General features: G+C 45.5%; 1 protein-coding gene across 1 annotated transcript in view; it reads left to right on the forward strand.

The window, feature by feature from the left end:
* SLIT3 (slit guidance ligand 3) overlaps positions 1 to 15,882 on the forward strand; it is a 609,828-nt gene extending 593,946 nt beyond the window's left edge. The window contains exons 33-36 of the mRNA XM_060008410.1: positions 10,618 to 10,772; positions 11,424 to 11,709; positions 12,824 to 13,032; positions 15,304 to 15,882. Coding sequence (XP_059864393.1) covers positions 10,618 to 10,772; positions 11,424 to 11,709; positions 12,824 to 13,032; positions 15,304 to 15,539 — 886 coding nt within the window. The 3' untranslated portion in view covers positions 15,540 to 15,882. The remainder of the gene's footprint in view (positions 1 to 10,617; positions 10,773 to 11,423; positions 11,710 to 12,823; positions 13,033 to 15,303) is intronic.
* The last annotated feature ends 10,642 nt before the right edge of the window (positions 15,883 to 26,524 follow it).

The following is a 26,524-nucleotide window of genomic DNA, read 5'->3' on the forward strand; positions in this document are numbered from 1 at the left end:
CCCAAGATATGATCTATCCTGGAGAATGTTCCATGAGCACTTGAGAAAAATGTGTATTCTGTTGTTTTTGGATGAAATGTCCTATAAATATCAATTAAGTCCATCTTGTGTAATGTATCATTTAAAGCTTGTGTTCCCTTACTTATTTTCATTTTGGATGATCTGTCCATTGGTGAAAGTGGGGTGTTAAAGTCCCCTACTATGAATGTGTTACTGTCGATTTCCCCTTTTATGGCTGTTAGTATTTGCCTTATGTATTGAGGTGCTCCTATGTTAGGTGCATAAATATTTACACTTGTTATATCTTCTTGGATTGATCCCTTGATCATTATGTAGTGTCCTTCTTTGTCTCTTCTAATAGTCTTTATTTTAAAGTCTATTTTGTCTGATATGAGAATTGCTACTCCAGCTTTCTTTTGGTTTCCATTTGCATGAAATATCTTTTTCCATCCCCTTATTTTCAATATGTATGTGTCCCTAGGTCTGAAGGGGGTCTCTTGTAGACAGCAGATATATGGGTCTTCTTTTTGTATCCATTCAGCCAATCTGTGTCTTTTGGTGGGAGCATTTAGTCCATTTACATTTAAGGTAAGTATTGATATGTATGTTCCTATTCCCATTATCTTAATTGTTTTGGGTTTGTTATTGTAGGTCTTTTCCTTCTCTTGTGTTTCTTGCCTAGAGAAGTTCCTTTAGCAGTTGTTGTAAGGCTGGTTTGGTGGTGCTGAACTCTCTCACCTTTTGCTTGTCTGTAAAGGTTTTAATTTCTCCATCAAATCTGCATGAGATCCTTGCTGGGTAGAGTAATCTTGGTTGCAGGTTTTTCTCCTTCCTCACTTTAAATATGTCCTGCCACTCCCTTCTGGCTTGCAGAGTTTCTGCTGAAAGATCAGCAGTTAACCTTATGGGGACCCTTGTGTGTTATTTGTTGTTTTTCCCTTGCTGCTTTTAATATGTTTTCTTTGTATTTAATTTTTGAGAGTTTGATTAATATGTGTCTTGGCGTATTTCTCCTTGGATTTATCCTGTATGGGACTCTCTGTGCTTCCTGGACTTGATTAACTATTTCCTTCCCCATATTGAGGAAGTTTTCAGCTATAATCTCTTCAAATATTTTCTCAGTCCCTTTCTTTTTCTCTTCTTCTTCTGGAACCCCTATAATTCGAATGTTAGTGCGTTTAATGTTGTCCCAGACGTCTCTGAGACTGTCCTCAGTTCCTTTCATTCTTTTTTCTTTATTCTGCTCTGCAGTAGTTATTTCCCCTATTTTATCTTCCAAGTCACTTATCCGTTCTTCTGCCTCAGTTATTCTGCTATTGATCCCATCTAGAGTATTTTTAATTTCATTTATTGTGTTGTTCATCATTGTTTCGTCTTTATTTCTTCTAGGTCCTTGTTAAATGTTTCTTGCATTTTGTCCATTCTATTTCCAAGATTTTGGATCATCTTTACTATCATTATTCTGAATTCTTTTTCAGATGGACTGCCCATTTCCTCTTCATTTGTTAGGTCTGGTGGGTTTTTATCTTGCTCCTTCATCTGCTGTGTGTTTTTCTGTCTTCTCATTTTGCTTATCTTACTGTGTTTGGGGTCTCCTTTTTGCAGGCTGCAGGTTCGTAGTTCCCGTTGTTTTTGGTGTCTGTCCCCAGTGGCTAAGGTTGGTTCAGTGAGTTGTGTAGGCTTCCTGGTGGAGGGGACTAGTGCCTGTGTTCTGGTGGATGAGGCTGGATCTTGTTTTTCTGGTGGGCAGAAATTGCAGTATGCGGGCCTCTCACTGTTGTGGCCTCTCCCGTTGCGGAGCACAGGCTCCGGATGCGCAGGCTCAGCAGCCATGGCTCACGGGCCCAGCCGCTCCGCAGCATGTGGGATCTTCCCAGACCGGGGCATGAACCCGTGTCCCCTGCATCAGCAGGTGGACTCTCAACGACTGCACCACCAGGGAAGCCCTATTCCTAGGTATTTTATTCTTTTTAATGTGATGGTAAATGGGATTGTTCCCTTAATTTCTCTCTATGATCTTTTGCTGTTAGTGTATAGAAATGCCACAGACTTCTGTGTATTAATTTTGTATCCTACAACTTTACTGAATTCACTGATGAGCTCTAGTAGATTTCTGGTAGCGTCTTTAGGGTTTTCTATGTATAGTATCATGTCATCTGCAAACAGTGACAGTTTTACTTCTTTTCCAATTTGGGTCCCTTTTCTTTTTCTTCTCTGATTGCTGTGGCTATCTATATTGAATAAAATTGGTGAAAGGGACTTCCCTGGAGGTCCACTGGTTAGCACGCCACACTTCCACTGCAGGGGACGTGGGTTCAATCCCTGATCAGGGAACTAAGATCCTGCATGTCATGCTATGTGGCCAAAAAAAAAAAAAAAAAAGAAATAGAAGAAAAAAAGTGGTGAGAGTGGACATCCTTGTCTTGTTCCTGATCTTAGAAGAAATGCTTTCAGCCTTTCACCATTGAGTCTGATGTTAGCTGTGGGTTTGTCACGTATGGTGTTTATTATGTTGAGGCCCCTATAGGTTCCCTCTGTGCCCACTTTCTAGAGAGCTTTTATCATAAATAGGTTTTAAATTTTTTCAGAAGCTTTCTCTGTATCTTCTGAGATGATCATATGGTTTTTATTCTTCAGTTTGTTAATGTGGTGTATCACACTGATCGATTTGCAGATACTGAAAACTCCTGGCACCCCTGGGATAAATGCCACTTGATTATGGTGGGATTTATCCCACATGTATCATGGTGTATGATACTTTCAGTGTATTGTTGGATTCAGTTTGCTAGTAGTTTGTTGAGGATTTTTGCATCTGTGTTCATCAGTGATATTGGTTTGTAATTTTCTTTTTTTGTGGTATATTTGTCTGGTTTTGATATCAGGGTGATGGTGGCCTCATAGAATGAGGTTGGAAGTGTTCTTTCCTCTGCAATATTTTGGAATAGTTTCAGAAAGATAGGTGTTAACTCTTCTCTAAATGTTTTGTAGGATTTGCCTGGGAAACCGTCTCAACTTGGGCTTTTGTTTGTTGGGGTTTTTTTAATCACAGATTCAATTTCAGTACTTGTAATTGGTCTGTTCATATTTTCTATATCTTCCAGGTTCAATCTTGGGAGATTGTACCTTTCTAAGAATTTCTACATTTGTTCCAGGTTGTCCATTTTATTGGCATATAGTTGCCTGCAGTAGTCTCTTACAGTGCTTTGTATTTTTGTCATGTCAGTTGTAACTTCTTTTTCATTTTTGATTTTTTTAAATATAAATTTATTTATTTTTGGCTGCGTTGGGTCTTCATTGCTGCGCATGAGCTTTCTCTAGTTGTGGTGAGCAGGAGCTACTCTTCGTTGCAGCATGTGGGCTTCTCACTGCAGTGTCTTCTACTGTTGCAGAGCACGGGCTTTAGGCGCACAGGCTTCAATAGTTGTGGCAGGCAGGCTCAGTAGTTGTGGCACATGGGCTTAGTTGCTCCGTGGCATGTGGGATCTTCCTGGACCAGGGCTCGAACCCATATCCCCTCCATTGGCCAGTGGATTCTTTTCTTTTTTTAATTTATTTATTTTTGGCTGCATTGGGTCTTTGTTGTTGTGTATGGGCTTTCTCTAATTGTGGCAAGTGGGGGGCTACTCTTCGTTGCGGTGCACGGGCTTCTCATTGCAGTAGCTTCTCTTGTTGCGGAGCACAGGCTCTAGGTACGTGGGCTTCAGTAGTTGTGGCACGTGGGCTCAGTAGTTGTGGCTTGCGGGCTCTAGAGCTCAGGCCCAGTAGTTGTGGTGCACAGGCTTAGTTGCTCCACAGCATGTGGGATCTTCCTGGGTCAGGACTCGAACCCATGTCCCTTGTATTGGCAGGTGGATTCTTAACCACTGTGCCACCAGGGAAGCCTGGCATGCGGATTCTTAACCACTGCGCCACCTGGGAAGCCCCCATTTCTGAGTTTATTGATTTGGGCCCTCTCCTTTTTTTACTTGATGAGTCTTGCTGAAGGTTTATCAATTTTGTTTTTCTTTTCAAAGAACCAGCTTTTAGTTTCATTGATCTTTTCTATTCTTATTGTCTGTTTCATTTATTTCTCCTCTGATCTTTATGATTTCTTTCCTTCTACTAACTTTGGTTTTGTTTGTTCTTTCTCTAGTTGCTTTAGGTGTAAGGTTAGGTTGTTTGAGATATTTCTTGTTTTCTGAGGTAAGCCTGTATTGTTATAAACTTCCCTCTTAGAACTGCATTCCATAGGTTTGTTGCATTCCATAGGTTTGGGATCATAGTGCTTTTCTTTTCTGTTGTCTCTAGGTATTTTTTGATTTCTTCAGTGATCCATTCTTTTTTTTTAATAGGTCTTTATTGGAGTATAATTGCTTCACAATACTGTGTTAGTTTCTGTTGTACACCAAAGTGAAACAGCCATATGCACACATATGTACCCGTATCCCCTCCCTCTTGAGTCTCCCTCTCACCCCTCTAGGTCATCGCAAAGCACTGAGCTGACCTCCCTGTGCTATGCTGCTGCTTCCCACTAACTATTTTACATTCGGTAGTATATATATGTCAATGCTATTCTCACATCCTCCTCCCACCCGTTTCCTCAAGTCCATTCTCTATGTCTACATCTTTATTCCTGCCCTGCAACTAGGTTCATCAGTACTTTTTTGTTTTTTAGATTCCATATATATGCATTAGCATACAGTATTTTTTTTTTTTTAGATTCCATATATATGCATTAGCATACAGTATTTTTCTCTTTCTGACTTACTTCACTCTGTATGACAGACTCTAGGTCCATCCACCTCACTACAAATAACTCAATTTCGTAACTTCTTAAGGCTCAGTAATATTCCATCATATATATGTGCCACATCTTCTTTATCCATTCATCTGTCAATGGACATTTAGGTTGGCTCCATATCCTGACAATTGTAAACAGTGCTGCAATGAACATTGTGGTACATGACTTTTTGAATTATGGTTTTCTCAGGGTATATGCCCAGCAGTGGGATTACTGGGTCATTTAGTAGTTCTATTTTTAGTTTTTTAAGGAACCTCTGTATTGTATTCCATAGTGGTCGTATCAATTTATATTCCCACCAACAGTGCAGGACTGTGCCCTTTTCACCACACCCTTTCCAGAATTTGTAGATTTTTTGAAAATGGCCATTCTGACCAGCGTGAGGTGATACTTCACTGTAGTTTTGATCTGCATTTCTCTAATAACTAGTGATGTTGAACATCTATTCATGTGCCTCTTGGCCATCTGTATGTCTTCCTTGGTGAAATGTCTCTTTAGGTCTTCTGCCCATTTTTTAACTGGATTGTTTGTTTTTTGAAATTGAGCTCCATGAGTTTTTTGTATATTTTGGAGATTAATCCTTTTTCTCTTGTTTCATTTGCAAATATTTTCTCCCATTCTGAGGGTTGTCTTTTTGTCTTGCTTATGGTTTCCTTTGCTGGCCAAAGTTTTTAAGTTTAATTAAGTCACTTTTATTGTTGTTGTTTTTATTTCCGTTACTCTAGAAGGTGGGTCAAAAAAATCTTGCTGTGGTTTATGTCAAAGTGTATTCTTCCTATGTTTTCCTCTAAGAGTTTTATAGTGTCTGGTCTTACATTTAGGTCTTTAATCCATTTTGAGTTTATTTTTGCGTATGATGTTAGGGAGTGTTCTAGTTTCATTCTTTTACATGTAGCTGTCCAGTTTTCCCAGCACCACTTACAGAAGAGGCTGTCTTTTCTCCATTGTATGTTCTTGCCTCCTTTGTCATAAATTAGGTGACCATATGTGTGTGGGTTTATCTCTGGGCATTCTACCCTGTACCATTGATCTATATTTCTGATTTTGTGCCAGTACCACACTGTCTTGATTACTGTAGCTTTGTGGTATAGTTTGAAGTCGGGAAGCCTGATTTCTCCAACTCTGTTTTTCTTTCTCAAGATTGCTTTGGCTATTCGGGGTCTGTTGTGTTTCCATACGAATTGTAAAATTTTTTGTTCTAATTCTGTGAAGAGTGCCATTGGTAGTTTGATAGGGATTGCATTGAATCTGTAGATTGCTTTGGGTAGTATAGTCATTTTCACAGTACTGCTTCTTCCAATCCAAGAACATGGTATATTTCTCCATCTGTTTATGTCATCTTTGATTTCTTTCATCAGTATTTTATAATTTTCTGAGTACAAGTCTTTCACCTCCTTAGGCAGGTTTATTCTTAGGTATTTTATTCTTTTTGTTGCAATGGTATATCGGAGTGTTTCCTTAATTTCTCTTTCTGATTTTTCGTTGTTGGTGTATAGGAATGCCAGAGATTTCTGTGCATTAATTTTGTATCCTGCAACCTTACCAAATTCATTGATTAGTTCTAGTAGTTTTCTGGTGGCATCTTGAGGATTCTCTATGTATTGTATCATGTCATCTGCAAACAGTGAGAGTTTTACTTCTTTTGCAATTTCCTTTTATTTCTTTTTCTTCTGTGATTGCCATGGTTAGGACTTCCAAAACTATGTTGAATAAGAGTGGTGAGAGTGGACATCCTTGTCTGGTTCCTGATCTTAGAAGAAAATGCTTTCAGTTTTTCACCATTGAGTATGATGCTTGCTGTGGGTTTGTCATATATGACCTTTATTATGTTGAGTAGGTTCTATGCCCACTTTCTGGAGGGTTTTTTTTTTTTTATCATAAATGGGTGTTGAATCTTGTCAAAAGCTTTTTCTGCATCTATTGAGATGATCATATGGTTTTTCTTCTTCAATTTGTTAATATTGTGTATCACATTAATTGATTTGCATAGATTGAAGAATCCTTGCATCCCTGGGATAAATCCCACTTGATCGTGGTGTATGATCCTTTTAATGTGTTGTTGGATTCTGTTTGCTAGTATTTTGTTAAGGATTTTTGCATCTCTGTTCATTAGTGATATTGGTCTACAATTTTCTTTTTTGGTGATATCTTTTTCTGGCTTTGGTATCACGGTGATGGTGGCTTCATAGAATGAATTTGGGAGTGTTTCACCTTCTGCAATTTTTTGGAAGAGTTTGAGAAGGATCGGTGTTAGCTCTTCTCTAAATGTTTGATAGAATTTGCCTGTGAAGCCATCTGGCCCGAGACATTTGTTTGTTGGAAGATTTTTAATTATGGTTTCAATTTCATTACTTGTGATAGGTCTGTTTATATTTTCTAATTCTTCCTGGTTCTGTCTTGGAAAATTGTACCTTTCCAAGAATTTGTCCATTTCTTTGTGGTTGTCCATTATATTGGCATATAGTTGTTTGTAGTCTCTTATAATCCTTTGTATTTCTGCAGTGTCAGTTGTGATTTCTCCTTTTTCATATCTAGTTTTATTGATTTGCATCCTCTCCCTTTTTTTCTTGATGAGTCTGGCTAAGGGTTTATCAATTTTCTTTATCTTCTCATACAACCAGCTTTTAGTTTTATTGATCTTTCCTATTGTTTTCTTTGTTTCTATTTCATTTATTTCTGCTGTGGTCCTTATGATTTCTTTCCTTCTACTCACTCTGGGTTTTCTTTGTTCTTCTTTCTCTAGCTGTTTTAAGTGTAGGCTTAGACTGTTTGAGATGTTTCTTGTTTCTTGAGGTGAGACTGAATTGCTATAAACTTCCCTCTTAGAACTGCTTTTGCTGAGTGCCATAGGTTTTGGGTCGTCATGTTTTCATTGTCATTTGTTTCTATGTATTTTTTTATTCCTTCTTTGATTTCTTCAGTGATCTCTTGGTTATTTAGTAGTGCACTGTTTAGCCTCCATGTATTTGTGTTTTCCACAGTTTTTTCCTGTAATTGATTTCCAATCTCATAGCATTGTGGTCAGAAAAGATGCTTGAAACAATTTCAATTTTCTTAAATTTTTCGAGGCTTGATTTGTGACCCAAGATGTGATCTATCCTGGAGAATGTTCTGTGTGCACTTGAGAAGAAAGTGTAATCTGTTGTTTTTGGATGGAATGTCCTATAAATATCAATTAAATCTATGTGGTCTGTTGTGTCACTTAAAGCTTGTGTTTCCTTATTAATTTTCTGTCTGGATGATCTGTCCATTGGTGTGAGGTGTTAACATCCCCCGCTATAATTGTGTTTCTGTTGATTTCCCCTTTTATAGCTCTTAGCATTTGCCTTATATATTGAGGTGCTCCTATGTTGGGTGCATAAACACTTATTATTGTTATTTCTTCTTGGATTGATCCTTTGATCATTGTGTAGCATCCTTCAGTATCTCTTATAAGAGTCTTTATTTTAAAGTCTATTTTATCTGATACAAGTATTGCTACTCCAGGTTTCTTTTGATTTCCATTTGCATGGAATATCTTTTTCCATCCCTTCACTTTCAATCTGTTTGTGTCCCTAGGTCTGAAGTGGGTCTCTTGTAGACAGCATATACATGGGTCTTGTTTTTGTATCCATTCAGCCAATCTGTGTCTTTAGGTTAGGGCATTTAATCCATTCACATTCAAGGTTATTGATATGTATGTTGCTATTACCATTTTCTTAATAGTTTGGGGTTTGTCTTTGTGGGTCTTTTTCTTCTCTTGTGTTTCCTGCCTAGAGGAGTTTCTTTAGCATTTGTTGTAGAGCTGGTTTGGTGGTGAATTCTTTTAGCTTTTGCTTGTCTGAAAAGCTTTTGATTTTTTCATCAAATCTGAATGCGATCCTGGCTGGGTAGCGTAATCTTGGTTGTAGGTTTTTCTCTTTCATCACTTTAAGTATATCCTGCCACTGCCTTCTGGCCTGCAGAGTTTCTGCTGAAAAATCAGCTGATAACCTTATGGGGATTCCTTTGTATGTTATTTCTTGTTTTTCCCTTGCTGCTTTTAATATTTTTTCTTTGAATTTAATTTTTGTTAGTTTGATTAATGTGTGTCTTGGTGTGTTTTTCCTAGGGTTTATCCTGTATGGGACTCTCTGTGCTTCTTGGACTTAGGTGACTATTTCCTTTCCCATGTTAGAGAAGTTTTCCACTGTAATCTCTTCAAATATTTTCACAGTCCCTTTCTTTTTCTCTTCTTCTTCCAGGACCCCTATAATTCGAATGTTGGTGCATTTAGTGTTGTCCCAGAGGTCTCTGAGATTGTCTTCAATTCTTTTCATTCTTTTTTCTTTATTCTGCTCCTTGGCAGTTATTTCCCCCATTCTGTCCTCCAGCTCACTTATTAATTCTTCTGCCTGTGTTTCCTTATTGATTTTCTGGCTGGATCATCTGTCCATTGGTGTAAGAGGGGTAATGCAACTGATTTTTATATATTAATTTTGTGTCTAGCAACTTTACTGAATTTGTTAGTTCCAACAATTTTTTAGTGGAAAGTTTAGGTTTTTCTATATATAACATCATGTCATCTGCAAATAGTGACAGTTCTACTTCTTACTTTCCAATGTGTATGCCTTTTTTTTTTCTTTCCTAATTGCTCAGGCTGGGACTTGCAATACTTTGTTGAATATAAATGGCAAGAGTGGGCATCCTTGTCTTGTTTCTGATTTTGAAAGAAAAGCTTTCAGTTTTCACCACTGAATATAATGTTAGCTGTGGGCTTGTTATATATGGCCTTTATTTGGTTGAGTTTGTTCTATACCTATATTGTTAAGAGTTTTCATCATAAATGGATGTTGAATTTTGTCAAATGCTTTTTCTGCATTTATTGAGATGATCACATGATTTTGCTCCTTCATTTTGTTAATTTGGTGTATCACACTGATTGAATTTGTGATTTTGAGCCACTCTTGCATCCCTGGAATACACCCCATTTAATCATGGTATATAACCTTTTTAATGTACTATTGAATTAGGTTTGCTAATATTTTATTAAGAATTTTTGCATCTACGTTCATCAGAGATATTGGTCTGTAATTTTCTTGTGGCATTCTTGTCTGGTTTTAGTATCAAGATGATGCTGACCTTGTAAAATGAGTTTGGAAGTGTTCCTTCCTATTTTTTGTAAGAGTTTGAGAAGGATTGTTATTAAGCCTTCTTTAAATGTTTCGTAGAATTCACCAGTGAACCCATCCAGTCCTAGACTTCTGTTTCTTGGGAGGTTTCTGACAGCTGATGCCATACCCTTAGAGGCATACTTTGTTGTACTGCACTTTGCTATATTGTGCTTCACAGATACTGTATTATTTACAAACTGAAGGTTTGTGGCAACTCTGTGTCAAGTCTATTGGTACCATTTTTCCAACAGCATTTGCTCACTTCATGTCTGTGTGTCATGTTTTGATAATTCTCATAATATTTCAGCCTTTTACAGTATTTATTATAGTGATCTGTGATCTTTGATGTTATTATTACAGAAAGAGTATGCCTCCCTGAAGGCTCAGGTGACAGTCAGCATTTTTTTAGCAATAATGTATTTTTAATTTAAGGTATGTAAATTGTTTTTTAGACAAAATGCTATCACACCCTTAATAGCGTACACTGTAGTAGTATAAACATAACTTTTATGTGCACTGGGAAACCAGAAAATTCATGTGACTTGCTTCCTCAGGTGGTCTGGAACTGAACCCACAGTATCTTATGTTGTTTGAAATTATTTCCAAATAAAAAACAAATACAAAATGCAAGGAATACTAGTCAAGTTCACAGCCCAGTGCAGGCTGTGGAAGGCACTCAGCAAATCCTCTGTCTCTCCCATTCAGCGTGGAGACCGTGAATGATGGGCAGTTTCACAGTGTGGAGCTGGTGATGCTAAACCAGACCCTGAACCTGGTGGTGGACAAAGGAGCCCCCAAAAGCCTGGGGAAGCTCCAGAAGCAGCCAACAGTGGGCATCAACAGCCCCCTCTACCTTGGAGGTAAAGCCCCATCCCCTCCCACCCCAAACACCTCCACCTCCCACCTGCCCCCTGTGCTCGGGCACCCACCCCCAGGCCAACTGGTGAGGCTCGCTGCTCTCAGCACCCACTGCCAAAGCTAATCAATGAAGGCTTCCTGGAGGAAGTGACAACCAAGCTGCTCCCTAAAATGTGAATAGTTAGCCAGATCATGGGGAGGAGAAGAGGACAGGAAAGAGAGCAGGGTTCCTTCTGAGAAACTACACGTTTTTTAGGGAGGATGGTGGAAGGTGAAGATGGAATGGGGAGGAAGGAGATGGATACAGGGGCCAGCCCCTTCAGATACAGGGGCTTCCTCTGCTCTGCCACCCCCTTAGATGCTGTGAGTCTCAGCTGATGTGTGTAGAGGAGTATGTTTGCCATTAAGGTCATTCAAAGGCCAAAGAGAGAAGGAGCCACCAGTCTGGCAGAGCATGGGCCTGAAACCCAGCCTTGGGCCAGTAGTTCTCAAAGGGTTATGTGCCAAAAAAAAAAAAGGCATCAGAGCAGCTTATTCAACATGGAGGTTCCCAAGACTTCTCCCAAGGAGTCCACCTCTGAGGGCTGGAATTCGGGCGAGCAGGGTGGGCAGGGGAGTATCTTCAGGTCGCTGTCCTGGTGTCCCTCCCGCAGGCATCCCCACCTCCACGGGCCTCTCGGCCTTGCGCCAGGGCGTGGACCGGCCGCTGGGCGGCTTCCACGGCTGCATCCACGAGGTGCGCATCAACAACGAGCTGCAGGACTTCAAGGCCCTCCCGCCGCAGGCCCTGGGCGTCTCGCCGGGCTGCAAGTCCTGCAGCGTGTGCAGGCATGGCCTGTGCCGTGCCGTGGAGAAGGACAGCGTGGTGTGCGAGTGCCACCCAGGCTGGACCGGCCTGCTGTGCGACCAGGAGGCCCGCGACCCCTGCCTCGGCCACAGGTCGGTGTCCCTCCCCCTCTGCCCCGCCCGGGAAGTGGGCACTGATGGAAGCTGGAGGGACTGCAGTCAGACTGTAGACAGGGGCTGCTTAGAAGGTCAGGGACTTAACACGTCCAAACAGCAGGTCTTGTTCAGAGGAGACATCAGTGTGCCAGAGCCTAGCTGAGAACCACTTGTCAAGTGGCCTTCAGAAGTCGAAAGGGGCACCCGTGTGCATGCACCTTGGCAAGTGGGTGCATTTCGGCCCGACTCGACTCCCCACTCAGTGGTACCCTATGAGGGCACTAGGGGTGTATAACCACGCACAGCTGAAGCATTTCATGGCTCTGGCATTCATTATGCATCAAAATATTTACTGAGGGCCTACTATGTGTCAGGCCTTGTGCTAAAAATAGGAGACCCAGCATCCTCAGTGTTCAGAAGTCTGAATCGGCCAGAGATGACACCAGAGCCATGTCTAGTAATTTGCTTGGCCGAACAAGCTGGGACATGATATTGTGGATCAGGAGTGAAGGATGCTATAAAGGGGTTGAGTTTCCTGGGTAGCTCTGGAGTGTGTGTGTGTATGCGTTGGACTCTGTAACGAATACGTCTACAATGAACCCTGCCTCTGAATGTCATCCCAGTACAGAGAATGCTGCAGCACAATTAAGAATCCAAAAAAAAAAAAAAAAAGAATCCAGGCTGTGGCATCAGTTTCTCCATCTGTGAGATGTGGATAAGACTGTCTACTGCACAGGACAGCAGAGGAGAGGGGATTGTAGAAAATAAGACTGATGCTAGGTGTAAAGCACTTACCCCAATGCCTGGCACAGAGCAAGTGGTAGCTGGTGGTAGAGACAGTCGTAATCATGTTACCAATTAAGATGGCAGAAGACTGCGTGGGTTCTGACGTCTGTGGGTACAACAGCCAGCCTCATCAGGCTCACAGCTGTCAGTGTCATTGGGCGATGCTCACAGCCTCCAGCTGACTGATGCTCAGCCACTGGGCCGGTGGAGGGTGGACCATGGGGTGGAGAAGGCCTAAGGTCCCACAGCTCCGGGCTGGGGTGGACAAAGGAAGCCTCCAGCTGCACTGACTGCCTGGTTCCCCTCTCCTCGCCTCTGCCCCCAGCTGCAGCCAGGGGAGATGCGTGGCAACTGGGACCTCCTATGTGTGCAAGTGCACCGAGGGCTACAGAGGGGCCTTGTGTGACCACAAGAATGACTCTGCCAACGCCTGCTCAGCCTTCAAGTGTCACCACGGGCAATGCCACATCTCAGATCAAGGGGAGCCCTACTGCCTGTGCCAGCCCGGCTTTAGTGGGGAACACTGCGAACAAGGTGGGTCCACTGTGCGCATCGGCGGGGGGGCGGGGGCGAGAAACGACGGTGCCCGGGAAGGATGCGGGGGTCAGACTTGGACTCCACGTTCAGATGACCTAAGTTCCAGTTCTGGCTAAGCCACTTAGAGGCTGCATGACCTTCATTAAGTTACTTTCTGAGCCTCAAATTCCGTCATGTTGAATATGGGGGGGGCAACACCATAACTTCCTGTGTCAGTTAGCCATTGCTGTATAACAAATTAGCCCCAACACATAGCAGTTCAAAACCACACTAAACATGCTCCATCCCACACGGTTCCCATGGGTCAAGCATTCAGAAATGGCTTAGCTGGATAGTTCCAGCTGGGGTCCCTGCAAACCGCCAGGACTGTGTGAGCAGTCTGGGTTGTTCTTTCTCTCCTCTCCCCTCCCCTCCTTTTCTAACTGACCAGCACCACTGACTCACCTGGGAGCTTATTAGAAATATAGACGCTCAGTCCCAGCCCAGCCCTTCTGAATCAGAACCTGCTTTAACAAGAGCCCTCGATGGTTCTTAATCACAGTAACACTTCAGACATTGCTCTGCAGTCTCCTCCCAAACCTCATGCCATTATTGGGTCAACAAAAGACAGTTCCTTGGTCTGATCCCATTTCAGGAACATCAAATCACTTACCTCTCTTAGTGACCCCTTTAGTGTATTAATTTGGAGGTAAGTGCAAAAAAAGGAAAATTGAAATTAAATTATATTCCAGCTGAAATGGTTCTGTCTCACCTTGGAGGTTTTTCTCCTGCATGGAAACTGAGAAGTCTTCGTCTTCCTTCCTGCCACTAGAATCCTGGGCAGGCTACCTCCTGTCACTAGAGGACTCTTTCACATCTTATACCTTGTTGAAATACCATTCTTAACCAATTTGGTAAATAATGTATTCTGAAATAATTTCAGATCTAACAGAAAAATTGCCAAACAGCGTTCCCATTCCCTTCAGCTGGACAGCCCAACTGTTAACATGCTGCCGAGTGTGCGTTCTCCCTGCCCCGCACATCACACACACCTGTTATCATTAGGCTTCTTTTGATCCTGTTAACAATCATGTAATTTTAAAAACCTATATCAAGCTTAACAGAATTCACATCACATCACATTAACCACCTAAAACTTTAAACTGCATAAAGCCCTTTTGCATTCACAATCTCTGTGATGCTCATAACAGCCCCTGAAAAAGCAGGAAGAACCAGGACATGTGTCACCATTTTCCGGACAAGGAAACTGAGGCTCAGGGATCCAAGGCTATGTGGCCGAGGATCCTAGTCCTGAATCCGTTACTCTCTCTCTCAGTGCCTTGCTCCAGATACTTTCCCAATGTACTGAGGACAGTAGTGGGGTCAAGGTGAAGAGTTGGGTCAGGGACCGGAGGATTAAGCAGATCCAGGGGTCCCCTCCCCTCATTTCTACAACTTGTGGAAAAGCTCGCACGCGTGCGCACACACACACACCCCACCCCCAGACTCTGGCTCACTGACTACTGTTCCTCTTTCAGATCTCAACTCCAGAATCACTTCCCAGAGACAATCCCTGGCCCCTGGGCTAGTCAGGCTCCTTTGCCATGTATTTTGTATAAACACATCCCGTTTCTTCGTAGCATGCACCTCGGTTTATCATTACAAATGTATTTATTTAAATGACACTGTAATTAGTGTCTAGACTCTATACCAGCAGAGACAGGCTACTGAGAGTGGTGGGGACTGGGGCAAACTGGAGATCTCCTGCCCCGTCTAAAGCCCACGGCTTCAGCCCATCATTGCCACGCAGGGATGCAGACTCAGCTTTGCCAGAGCCCCTGGTTTTCAAAGAAACCAGATATCCCAATGTTCAGATGCAATCTCCTGGCATTGTGGTTTTTTCTTTTTTTTAATGTTGGCATTTAATTTGGTTTCTAAGTGTCTGTGGCACAAGCAACATAGGTCTGGGATGGGATTTAGCCCTCAGTCCCCCAATCTGCCACATCTAGTTTGATCTTTAAGTTCCTTGAAGGAAGGGACCGAGCCTGCTCTTGTCACCCTGCTATCCTCGGGGCTTAGTTTTAAACCTATTATCGAGGTTGGTACGGAAAGGCACTTAGTATTTGTGGAAGAGTGAGATGGGTTATAGGAGGGTGGGCAGGGAGACGGATGGATGAGTGAATGAGTAAGTACGCACGGGCTTCGGCCCACGAGTGTCTCAGAGCAGCCTACCCCGGACAGCCATCTCCAGCCCCAATGCCCTGCCCTTACCTCTTCCGCCCTCTGCAGAGGCTCCATGCCTGGGGGGGGTAGTCCGAGAGGTGATCCGCCGCCAGAAAGGTTATGCCTCGTGTGCCACGGCCTCCAAGGTGCCCTTAATGGAATGTCATGGGGGCTGCGGTCCCCAGTGCTGCCAGCCCACCCGCAGCAAGCGGCGGAAATACGTGTTCCAGTGCACAGACGGCTCCTCGTTCGTGGAAGAGGTGGAGAGACACTTAGAGTGCGGCTGCCGCCCGTGTTCCTAAGGGCCCCCCGCAGCCCTTCCGCCTCCCGGACTCCAGCCGGGTGGGTGGGGACGGCCACGTGGGACCCCCCCCCCACGAGATTCGCAGTGAAGCAGTAGAAGCTGGAAAGGAAGCAAAAGAAGAGAATATTAAGTATATTGTAAAATAAACAAAAAATAGAACTTATTTTTATTATGGAAAGTGACTATTTTCATCTCTTATTATATAAATATATCACACCATTTGAGTATATGTACCATATAGTGAGTTATTTTTACCGACCTTTTTGTTCTGTGTTGTGTATTTGTCGTGTTTTTATAAACAGCTGTTAAAAGTTTTAGGAAAAAAGGCTAATAAAAATGTTTTAAAACGAAAGGATGAGCATAAAGAAGTGATAGCCTGTCTGAGAAGGAAGGAGGAGGTTTATACGTCTAGGAAACACTGTCGTCATTAAGTCGGCAGAAACCAGAACCTGCTTACTGAGCTCAGGAAACAGAACGAGAAGAGGAAAAGAGCGAAGGAAAAGGTTTTTCTTTGTTTCTTCCGATTTTTAATGACTTTTCCTTCCCTACAAGCACCCAGCTTTTCAGTCCTGGTTGCCGAAGCCCAGGATGCCCAGTTCTTCCAGGAAAAGCCGCTGAGCACTGGCCTCTGACTCTCCCTGGGACCCAAAGCATCGGCCGCCGCCCATGTGCTCCAGGCCCCTGCAGGGTCTGAGCCCACTGCAGACCCCCTCCCCATCCTGGCTGCCCTTGATTCCATTACAGGACTGTCTGAACTCCGCCACAGGCTTCATCTGAGCCTGTTTTGCCAAATCTGAAAACAGCTGCCCTTCTCCTGCCCCTCCCCAGGAAGGCAGTCCCCCTGCTGCTCCTCCAGGAACTCAGGCGTCACCCATCTCCTCAAGCCCCAGCACTGGCCCTTCCACTGGAAGTTCTGAACCACTCTCCTCCCTCAGCCAACCTCGTACTGGGAGGCGACACTAGGAGAGCAGGCAGCCCGGCTCACTGGCAAGTTCTGGGAGGCTCCTGCCATGGGGTACCTAGGCCTCTGACACCTAAACCTCCAGGCCTCCGTCATGATGACGAAGACCCCTTGCCCGTCTGTACCACTTTTCCGTGCATATCCACACTGCACCTGATTCTCTCCATGCGACCCCTGCCCCCGGCGAAAGGAAGCACTATAACCCCATTTCATAGATAAGGAAACTGAGGCCTCGCTCCAGCCCTGTAACTCTCCTTACACCACATCTCTGATAAGTGAACGAGCCAAGCCTGGAGCCTAGACTCAAAACCCTAGATTCCTTCTCCAGAGCAGCATAAACCCAGGAGATGCGGGCAGTCTAAGTTCATCAGAGAACCCCCACCAGAAAAGGAAATGGTTTTTTCTGCTATTTTTCCTGCTTTCATTCTGCCTTGTTCATTCCTTGTTCTACCTCCTTGGTATCCAGAATGATTCTAGACTGGGGGACTTACGTATCAGGGGGTGTGAGCCAGGGCAGCCTGTCTAGCCCAGACTCCACTCCAGGAACTGCCAGCCCTCCTGAAGGGGACTTGCCCCTGCCTCTTCCCCACCCTCGCCTGCCCCTTTCCACCCCAGTCAGGCTAGGGCAGATGGTCCAGGGGCTCAGCAGCTCACACCGACCCCCGTCTCGCACCCATTGCTCCCTCCCCCAGGAGCCTCCCCTGCAGAAGAGTCAGGGAGGAGAGTGTAGGGCCCAGTGGACCATCCAGCTCTGAGCATCCCCAGAGGAGCCCAGTGGTTCTCTGAGGACTGATGGCGAGCCAAAGGCTCAAAGAATCAAGAAGGGAGAAAGAAAAGAAGACGGAGGAACAAAAGGCAAGTGGCAGATAGGAAGGCAAGGAGGGAGGGAGGGAGGGAGGGAAGGAAGGAAGGAGGGAGGAGAGAGAAGGAAGGAAGGGAGGGAGGAAGGAAGGAAGGAGGGAGGGAGGGAGGGAGGAATGGAGGGAGAAGAGAGAGAGAAGGAGGGAGGGAGGGAAGGAAGGAAGGAGGGAGAAGAGAGAGAAGGAAGGGAGGGAGGAAGGAAGGAGGGAGGGAGGGATGGAGGGAGAAGAGAGAGAAGGAAGGGAGGGAGGAAGGAAGGAAGGAGGGAAAACAGGGAAGGAAGGGGGAAGAAGAGAGAAACAACAAAAAGAGGGATGAAGAGAGAGAGGGAGGGATAAGATAGAGGAATTTACTGTAAAATATATATATTATATGTACTATACATCATGTTCCAGGTACTTACTGTACCTTATGATGACTGTTTCAAATATTAATGGCTGATTGACTTAGTACTTACATTATACATTAGGTACCATTCTAATTTATATATATTAATATATAATATATATTCACTTAATTCTCAAAACAACCCTGTAGTAAAGACATTGCTAAGCCATTTTACAGTTCAGTAAATTGAGGCATGGAGAAGTTAACATGCACAAGAGCAGATGCCTAATAAATTACAGAGCCGGGATCTGGGCCCACCCTGTCTAACTCCAGGACTTGCTCCTCATGGGAAGGAAAAAGGTCCCACCTCTAAGGATCCTACACTCTGAGGCAGAAACAATCATGGAAATAGACAATTGTTTTATTATATGGAAGTAGCTGTCCAGAGTAAGGAATTTCCTATCTTGGGTCTTCAAAGATGAATAGGACTTTGCCTGGGCACAGGAAAGGGAGTTGAACTTTCCATGAATGCCCTATTAAAAAGCAAGGGAATATGAAAAGACCTGGCGTGTTTGGGGAGCAGTCAGAGGTCTGGGGTGGCAGGAGTGTGGATGCACACTGGGGAGCAGGGATAAATGGGGTAGACATGAAGCAGGGGTTCGACCACAGAGAGCCGTGTGTGGCAGGCTGGACCACAGGGCCCCAGCAGGGGTTTTTGAGCGGGGGAATAGCAGAACAAGCTCTGAAGAGAACGGGTGGCAAAGTAGAGAAAGGCCTGGAAGAACAGATAGGGCTTTGCCACCCAAAATAGCCTTGGGGCTTCCCTGGTTGCTGACTTCAGTTTGTTGAGGCTAGACAATGCTGATTTCCGGATGGGTCACAAAGTATTTGTGGTAGCTCAGAAGCTCACCCCTGGAAGGGGTGTCCTGGGATCTGCCCAATACCCCTCCCATCCCCCGGGCCCTGCCAGCCCTCCTCACATAGGCAGGTGGTCCTGAGCCTTCTTCTACCACCAGCACTCCTAGCTAGCTCTCCCCACCCAGCACAAAGCCCGCTCAGCCTGCCATCTTGAGAGCCCCACCCAGGGTCTCTGACTTTCTGGGAGGACTCAACAAGCTGACAGCTTTCCCTCTGCCTCCCCAAAGAATCTGAGGCCTTTCTCTGCTCGTCACCCCTGGGCCCAACCCCGAATCCAGCCACAGTCAGCCAAGACAGCCAAAGGGCAGGGTTCTTTCTCTCAGTGTGGCTTGGGGGTGATTTTCAGCTTTCCCCTCAATTTTGGTAGCCCTGAATTTATGAAATGCCAAACTCAGAACCATTCAGAAAATCCTCCCCAAAATGAAGTTTCTCTAACAACTGGAGATGAAAACTCTCTTGAGCAGCCAAATTCTAGAAACAGAAAGTCCCACGGGACAGAAAGAGTTCCGCTGGTTAACTCGCACACATGATGGTTCAACGCCTGTGCGTAAGGATGTGCACGTGTGCAGAAGAAGGGGCTCAGGCTGTGTTCCCCTCCTGAGCAGGGTTCAGGGAAAGGGGAAGGGAGTGTCCCTCTTGACTCAACCAAGGGACCCCAAAATGGTTAGTGAGATAATGTATTTAAAAGCTCTTTGTAAAGTGTAAACTAAAAACCTTAAATGTAAGATGTTATTGTTATTATTACTATTGTTGTTGTTATTATTGACATGCCAAAAGGCCCTCTGTACAAGATGGCTTTGCCTTTTCAACTTCATAGAAAAGAACCTGAGTCTGACACTTCAGAAAGGTGACAGAGAGGAGGACAACAAGGAAGGAGGCAAGGAAAGGGAGGGAGGTCTCCTAGGGCCAGGGAAAGAGGAGAAAATCCCCCAGGATGACCCTCAGGAACCCAGGAGTGGCCAGGATGGGGAATGAGCTAACCTTGCCCTTCACCGGATGCAAAGCTATCAGCAGGCTGAGCCCTCAGGCCAAGCAGCCAGGCAGTGCCTTTGCTGGGAGCAGAAGCCCCTAGTGTACAAGGACCTGCCCCCAAAGGCCCACAGGCTCCCAGATATCAGAGTGGGAGGAACCCAAGGGGGTCCCTGGTGGCTGGGAACACCGAGAATCAGAGCAATGGCGTGTCCAGACCAGAGACCAAGGTCATCCAGGAAATGAACACCAGGGGCAGGAAGAGACCCAGGTGCCTTCCTGCGACTCCACAGGGGGCATCCAGGCAGAGTGAAGCCTGAGACAGGCCCTCCAATCCCTTCTTGGTGGCCAGGAAAGTATCCTTCACCTTCCCCCACCGCCGTCTCCCGGTGCACCCAGATGGCCGGGAAGCTGGGGCACTATCTGGTTTGGTGACACTTATCCACGTTTCCCAGTCTGGGTTAGACAGTGCCAAAGGAAACACTTGGGGAAAGTTGATGAGAGATGCCAGCTAGCAAGGCCAGCAAAGCCAGAATGGGGCATTTGGCAAAGCTGCTTTCTCTAACTCAACAAATTTCTAAGAGGGAAAATTTTAAGATGTTTTCTTAAAACAATGTAATAGCGCCACTTCCCCCGTATGGGATAAATAATGTGTTTCGGTTTTTTTTTTCCAACAGACTGTCATATGCTGGTATCATTCAAATAAATGGATGAGTCACAGGAGAGCTATCAGATGCTCTTGTGAATACCATAACCTCGGCGCTGCTCTGTGGTGTGTGCTTTATTTTTACTCCTGACCTTCACACTCCCTGGAGCAAAGGTTACTGCATTCCTGGGGTTTGGGCAAGTCTGGTGTGGAGTAAGTGAAAAAAATCGGTTTCTTGCACCATGAAGTGGGAAAAATGGATCCAGAGTTCCCCAGAGACATGGGAGAGAAGCTCCAACACATGGCTTAAGGTCTGCAGGGCACGTGTTATGTATGGTCACAGACAGGGGGCCAAGGGTCACAGAGCGGGGAGCCACTCCAACACAGAGCACACTTATTAAGATGTGAAGGAAGACTCCTCCTGGGAACTCCAATGCCTAATTAAACCCCCTCCTTTTGTCACTTCTTTCACAAGCATTTACTGAAGATCTACTACGTGCCAGGTTTTGGTCTAGGCACCGAGGGCTACGAAGATGACCCAGACAAAGTCTTTGTTCTCCTGGAGCTTAATTTTTAACTGAGTGTCAATCAGCAAACAATCAAAGAAAACATCAGATAATATAAAAAAGGAGAGATGACCTGACACATTAGCTGGTGGCTACTTTACACAGTGAAGTCGAGGAAGGCCTCTCTGAAGAATTTAGACACGGGGTGGGGTGAAGAAGAAACAGAATCAGGAAGCCTGACCCTGCGGCACTCAGTAGCTATCTGCTCTCACCCGGGTGGCATCCGAGGGAGGTGGGTAGCCCAAGCTTCTTAGGAGGCCAGAGGTGATGCCAAGAGCAAGACAGCACTACGAGAGGACTAGTGAGTGAGGGGAGGCGGGCGGAGCTCACCCCTCAGCTTCCCAGCCCTGGGGCATCCTTGGGAGCCCATGGCCATTCTGAATGAGCAATGCCAAGGGTTCAAAGGCCACTACCGGCTAGCTGAAGGTCACCTTCACTTCCCTGGCAGATGACAGTTTATCTCCCCTGTGAAGAATCCCACTGGAAGCAAGACACTGGTAGGCAGCAGATGCATTAAGTGTTGGAAAAGGACCCAGGCCTGTACTTCCTCCCCTGGTATTTCCTGAGCAAGACAGGGCCACACAGGCTGGGAGTCCTGAGCCCCCATCAAGATGCCCTTGACATTGGCTTCCTACGTTTCAGTGTAAAAAAAAAACTGAAATGGGAGGTAGGGGGCTGGGGGGTGGTTAGGTTTTGGGCAGCCCGTGCTATGTCGTACAGCCTGGGTGTCCCTGTCCAGGAGCCCACAGCCTCCATCTTCCATGCTTAGACCAAGGAGCCCCTCCTCCCGGGTTTGGGACCTCTGGGTCTATCGATCTCTCTCAAGTTCCCTTTTGTGTCAGTCCACTGCAGAGCTTCTCAACTGGGAGAGACTCTGCCCCCACCCCTACCCCAGGAGACGTTTGGCGACGCCTGGAGACATTTTTGATTGTATGACCAGGGCAGAGGGTGCTACTGGCATCTAGTGGATGGAGGCCGGGGCTACCGCTCAACATCCTGCAGTGCACAAAACAGCCTCCACCGCAGAGAATTATCCTGCCCAACGTACAGTCATCCTAAGACTGGGAAACCCTGGCTTGGATTAATCGGATCCTTCATTGAACAGTCGGCTGGAATCATGTTCAAAGGAAGACGGATGTAGGGGTACTAAATGGGCAGAAACAGTGGCCCGCTCAAGGGAGGATGGTCCCTTTGTAGGAACACATGGCAGACTGATGGTCTCAACCAGTATTTAGAACACCATTACTGATGGCAAACTGGGACTGAGACACTTCCAGCAATGGGGTGCCACTGTCACTGTCCTTACTATGTAGTCATTGCAAAAGGATTCAGAGCCACGCATTATGAACTTAATATGCTTAGGTGACACACACACAAAACAGTGGGGCAGGGGACATTCATCTTTGCATCTCTATTGGCAGAGAAATAAAGAACGGATTAGTAAAAAGGTTATGCTTCTATCTCCGGGAACTCTCCCCTTCAGCTAGGCCCCGGCAAAAGGAGCATGGAAGGTTATCAAATCGAGACATGAGCACTGAGGATGTGTCTGTGGTCTGTCAAAGGTGAGTGAAGAAAGTATGAGTCGAAGTCACAAGCAGCCCAGCTTCACGATATGATGAGGGTGCTGGAACAACTCATAATGATGCCATGATAACCTGGTCGGCAGCATAACCCTGGAAAGCGCTGCAGGGACAGGAGCGCTCCAGACCAGGACTCTGTAAATACATTCTGTAAACGTCCCTGTTTGCCAGCTCCTGCAGGAGGTAGGGGGTGAGGCAAGCCTTGAGGCTTGACAGCAGGGAGGATAGAAGTGGGCAGGCCTCCCTCTCCAGCTCCACCTGCCCTGGAGATCACCACATCCTCTCCTCCAGCATGGCTGCTTGACTTTGGCAACCTCACCAGGAACTTCAATTTCCCCATCTAGAGAACAGGATGACAATACCTGACACAGTCAAGGCTCTGGAGATTACAAATGGCAAAAAGCAATTCAACTAAAGCCACAAAGTATATTGTCTCAAGTCATTGGAAAAGCTGAGATAGTTCTTACTGCATGAGGCAGGGGTGTTTGCTCCCTAGAGATCATACAGTGTCAGAAGGGCTTGGGGTCTCCTGTGCACACCTGTCTTTCTTCTGCATCGGCTGCATTCTCAGGAAGAGAGAGATGAGGAGATGGCAAAGTGACTCCCAGCCACAGCAGACTGAAAGCAGTACATACCACTAATTTCAAGCCCAGGAGAAAAAAAGAGCTTCTCTTTTCCAATAATTCCAAGAGACATCCCAGAAGAGTCACTGGGTCTTACTGGCCTGACTTGAGGCAAATGCCCATCACTGAACCAAACATTATAGTCAAGAGAATAAGATGGGTTGATTGGCCAAGCCAGTACCACATGACCACCTCTGGAGCCAGAAACAGGTAGGAGAGACTGCGAACAGGAAGTTTCTCCAAGGAAAAAGGGGAATAGGTGCTGGGTGGGCAAAATGACAGATGATAAATACAACAGACAGTTATTTAGAAAAGTTGATAAGTTCCAATTCAAGATGGCAACATACGAGGATCCTGACTCACCCTCCTCCCATAGACACACCAAATCTACAGCTACATACAGAACGATTTCCTCTGAAAGAAACCCAAAAAGTAACTAAGAGAAAAAAACACACACAAAAACACACTGAAGGGACTTCCCTGGTGGCACAGTGGTTAAGAATCTGCCTGCCAATGCAGGGGACACAGGTTCGAGCCCTGGTCCGGGAAGATCCTACATGTCGCAGAGCAACTAAGCTCATGCGCCACAACTACTGAGCCTGTGCTCTAGAGCCCACAAGCCACAACTACTGAGCCTGCAAGCCACAACTACTGAGCACAGATACCACAACTACTGAAGCCCGCGTGCCTAGAGCCCGTGCTCTGCAACAAAAGAAGCCACCACAATGAGAAGCCCACACACCACAACGAAGAGTAGCCCCCACTCGCCACAACTAGAGAAAGCCCGAGTGCAGCAACGAAGAGCAAATGCAGCCAAAAATAAATACATACATACATAAACAAATAATTTTTTTACAAACACACTGAAATGAATCAGAGAGGTTAAAAGAAAATCTCGCCATAAATCCCACCCCCCCCATGTGGTGACCCACGATCGGGGGGAGCTTACAACCCTGAGCGTCTCCGTGAAGAGCAAAGGGTTTGGACCCCACATCTGGCATCCCAACTTTTAAGACCTGCACCTGACATACAAGCCCCCAAAATATCTTTGTGTCCACAAGACCAACAAGGTTATGGTAAACTGAGAAAGTCCACAGTACAGAGGCAGCAGAGTGAAAAGTGCCCAGTCTTTCTGTGAAAGAGGCCTATTTGCTTATTTTAAAAAAACAGCTTCAGCCTGAGGGGCTGAATCTACATTAGCATACCTCTAGGGGCCTACTGGAATACTCTCCAAGAACACAGCCATATTTGCACTCTCCCTCTGCCTCACTCGAGGTTGCTGGCGTCTCCTAGAAAGGAACTTGTGTGCTCAGCCGGCACCCTGATTTTTGCCACTGCCATCCAGGGAACACCCCTTTATCACCTGGCTCTGGAGGCCAGCAGGGCTTTCGTTTGTGGGTCCCACAGGACTGAAACGAACAGAGAAAGAGTTCTTAACCAGCTATACCCTAGGCCAAAGCACAAGGCAACAGACTGAGGTACCCATGGCGTTCTGGGAAAAGTTCCTATGAGTTTCTCTTCATAGATGTAGACTGAGGGGCAGGCTTCTGATTGAACACACATTTAAGGACCAACTGTAATCCTCTCCAGAAGTCTTGGAGGACAGGTGCTATCTTTGTGCTCTCCCTCTGCTGTCCTCCCAGCAACTCCCAGAAAGGAGCTTGTACACACATCTGGTGCACCAGTTTACATCTGGAGAATCTCCCAGAGAGGCAGGGAGTGGCTGTGGCTCAGTCTGGGGACATAGACACTGGTGGCAGCCATACTTGGGAGCTCCTTCTACCTCATGGACACTGGTGTGTGTGGGCAACATTATAGAGTCCTCCCCTTAGCTCATTAACACCAAACCTGGCCCCACCCAACAGTCTGTAGGTGCCAGTGCTGGGACAACTCAAGCCAAACAACTAACTGTATCCCCACCCATCAGCAACAGGCTACCTAAAGGCTTCCTGAATCCATAGTCACCTCTAGACATGGCCCTACCCACTAGAGGACCAAGACCCAGCTCTACCCACCAGTGGCCAGGCCCCAGACCTGCCCTACAAGAAGTCTGCACTAGCCTCTAGACCAGCCTCACCCACGAGGGGCAGACACCAGACACAAGAAAACCACAACCCCACAGCCTGCAGATCCAGCCTGCCCATATCAGGCCAGACCCTGCCCTGGGACCAGCTGGTCCTCAGCCCTGCCCGCTGGCAGGTCAACACAAGGTTTGGGACACCCCAGATCCCATACCCAACTGTGTCAGGACACCCCCCACCCAACAGTGATCTGATACAAGTTCTGGGATCCCTGAGCCCTGAAGTCAGACTCCAGGACACAGCTCTGCCTGCCAATAGTTCAGCACTAACCCCAGGATGGGGCTTCACCCACCAGTGAGTGGGAAACAGCCCTGGAGTCTTCTGGACCTTGACTCCACCCACCAGGTAGCCAGCACTAGCCCCTGGGCCCCTGGGGTTCTGCAGTCAGCCACCTTGTGATCAGACACTGCTAACCAGCAGCCAGCAGCCTCTACACAAGGCAGGACCTGGCATCCAACCAGGTTGGGGCCAACCAAGCCTAAGAGACCACACACATAGTCAGCCCACCACAACAGAAGGACCCACAAAAACCTCATGGGGGAACCCTTATAGCACATAACTTCGGTGATGAGAGGGGAATGCACTGCTGGGATGCATAGGATATCTCCTACAAAAGACCCCTTCTACAAGGTCAGAAAACATAACTAAGATACAAGATACATAAAAATACAGATAGCAACTTAGAAAAAATGAGGTGGCAGAGTAACATGTTCCAGTTGATAGAACAGTAAAAAACCCCAGAAGAAGAATAAAGTGAAATAGAGATAGGTAATCTACCCCAGAAAGAGTTCAGGGTAATGATCATAAAGATGATAAAAGAGATCAGGAGAAGAATGGAGACACATAGCAAGAAGTCAGAAGTTTTTAACAAAGATTTAGAAAATATAAAGAACAACCAAACAGAGATGAAGACTACAATAACTGAAATGAAAGATATGCTAGAAGGAAGCAACAGTAGACTAAATGACACAAAGGAACGATCAGTGAGCTGGAAGACAGAGTAGTGGAAATCATTACCAGTGAACAGAAAAAAACAAAAACAAATGAGGACAGTTTAAAAGACCTCTGGGACAACATCAAGCAAACTAGTATGTGCATTATAGGGGTCCCAGAAGAAGAAGAGAGAGAAAGGGGCAGAAAAAATATTTGAAGACATAATAGCTGAAAAATTCCCTAACCTGGGAAAGGAAAGAATCACCCAAGTCCGGGAAGCACAGAGAGTCCCATACAGGATTAACACAAAGATACATTGTAATTCGAATGACAAAAATTAAAGGTAAAGAGAAAATATTAAAAGCATCAAGGGAACGGAGAAATAACATACAAGAGAACTCCCATAAAGGTATCAGCTGATTTTTCTCCCTGCAGACCAAAAGGGAATGGTACGATATGTTTAAAGTGATGAAAGGGAAACACAACCAAGAATACTCTACCCAGCAAGGCTCTCATTC

The sequence above is a fragment of the Delphinus delphis genome, chromosome 3 (assembly GCF_949987515.2).
Source record: "Delphinus delphis chromosome 3, mDelDel1.2, whole genome shotgun sequence".
NCBI lineage: Eukaryota > Metazoa > Chordata > Mammalia > Artiodactyla > Delphinidae > Delphinus > Delphinus delphis.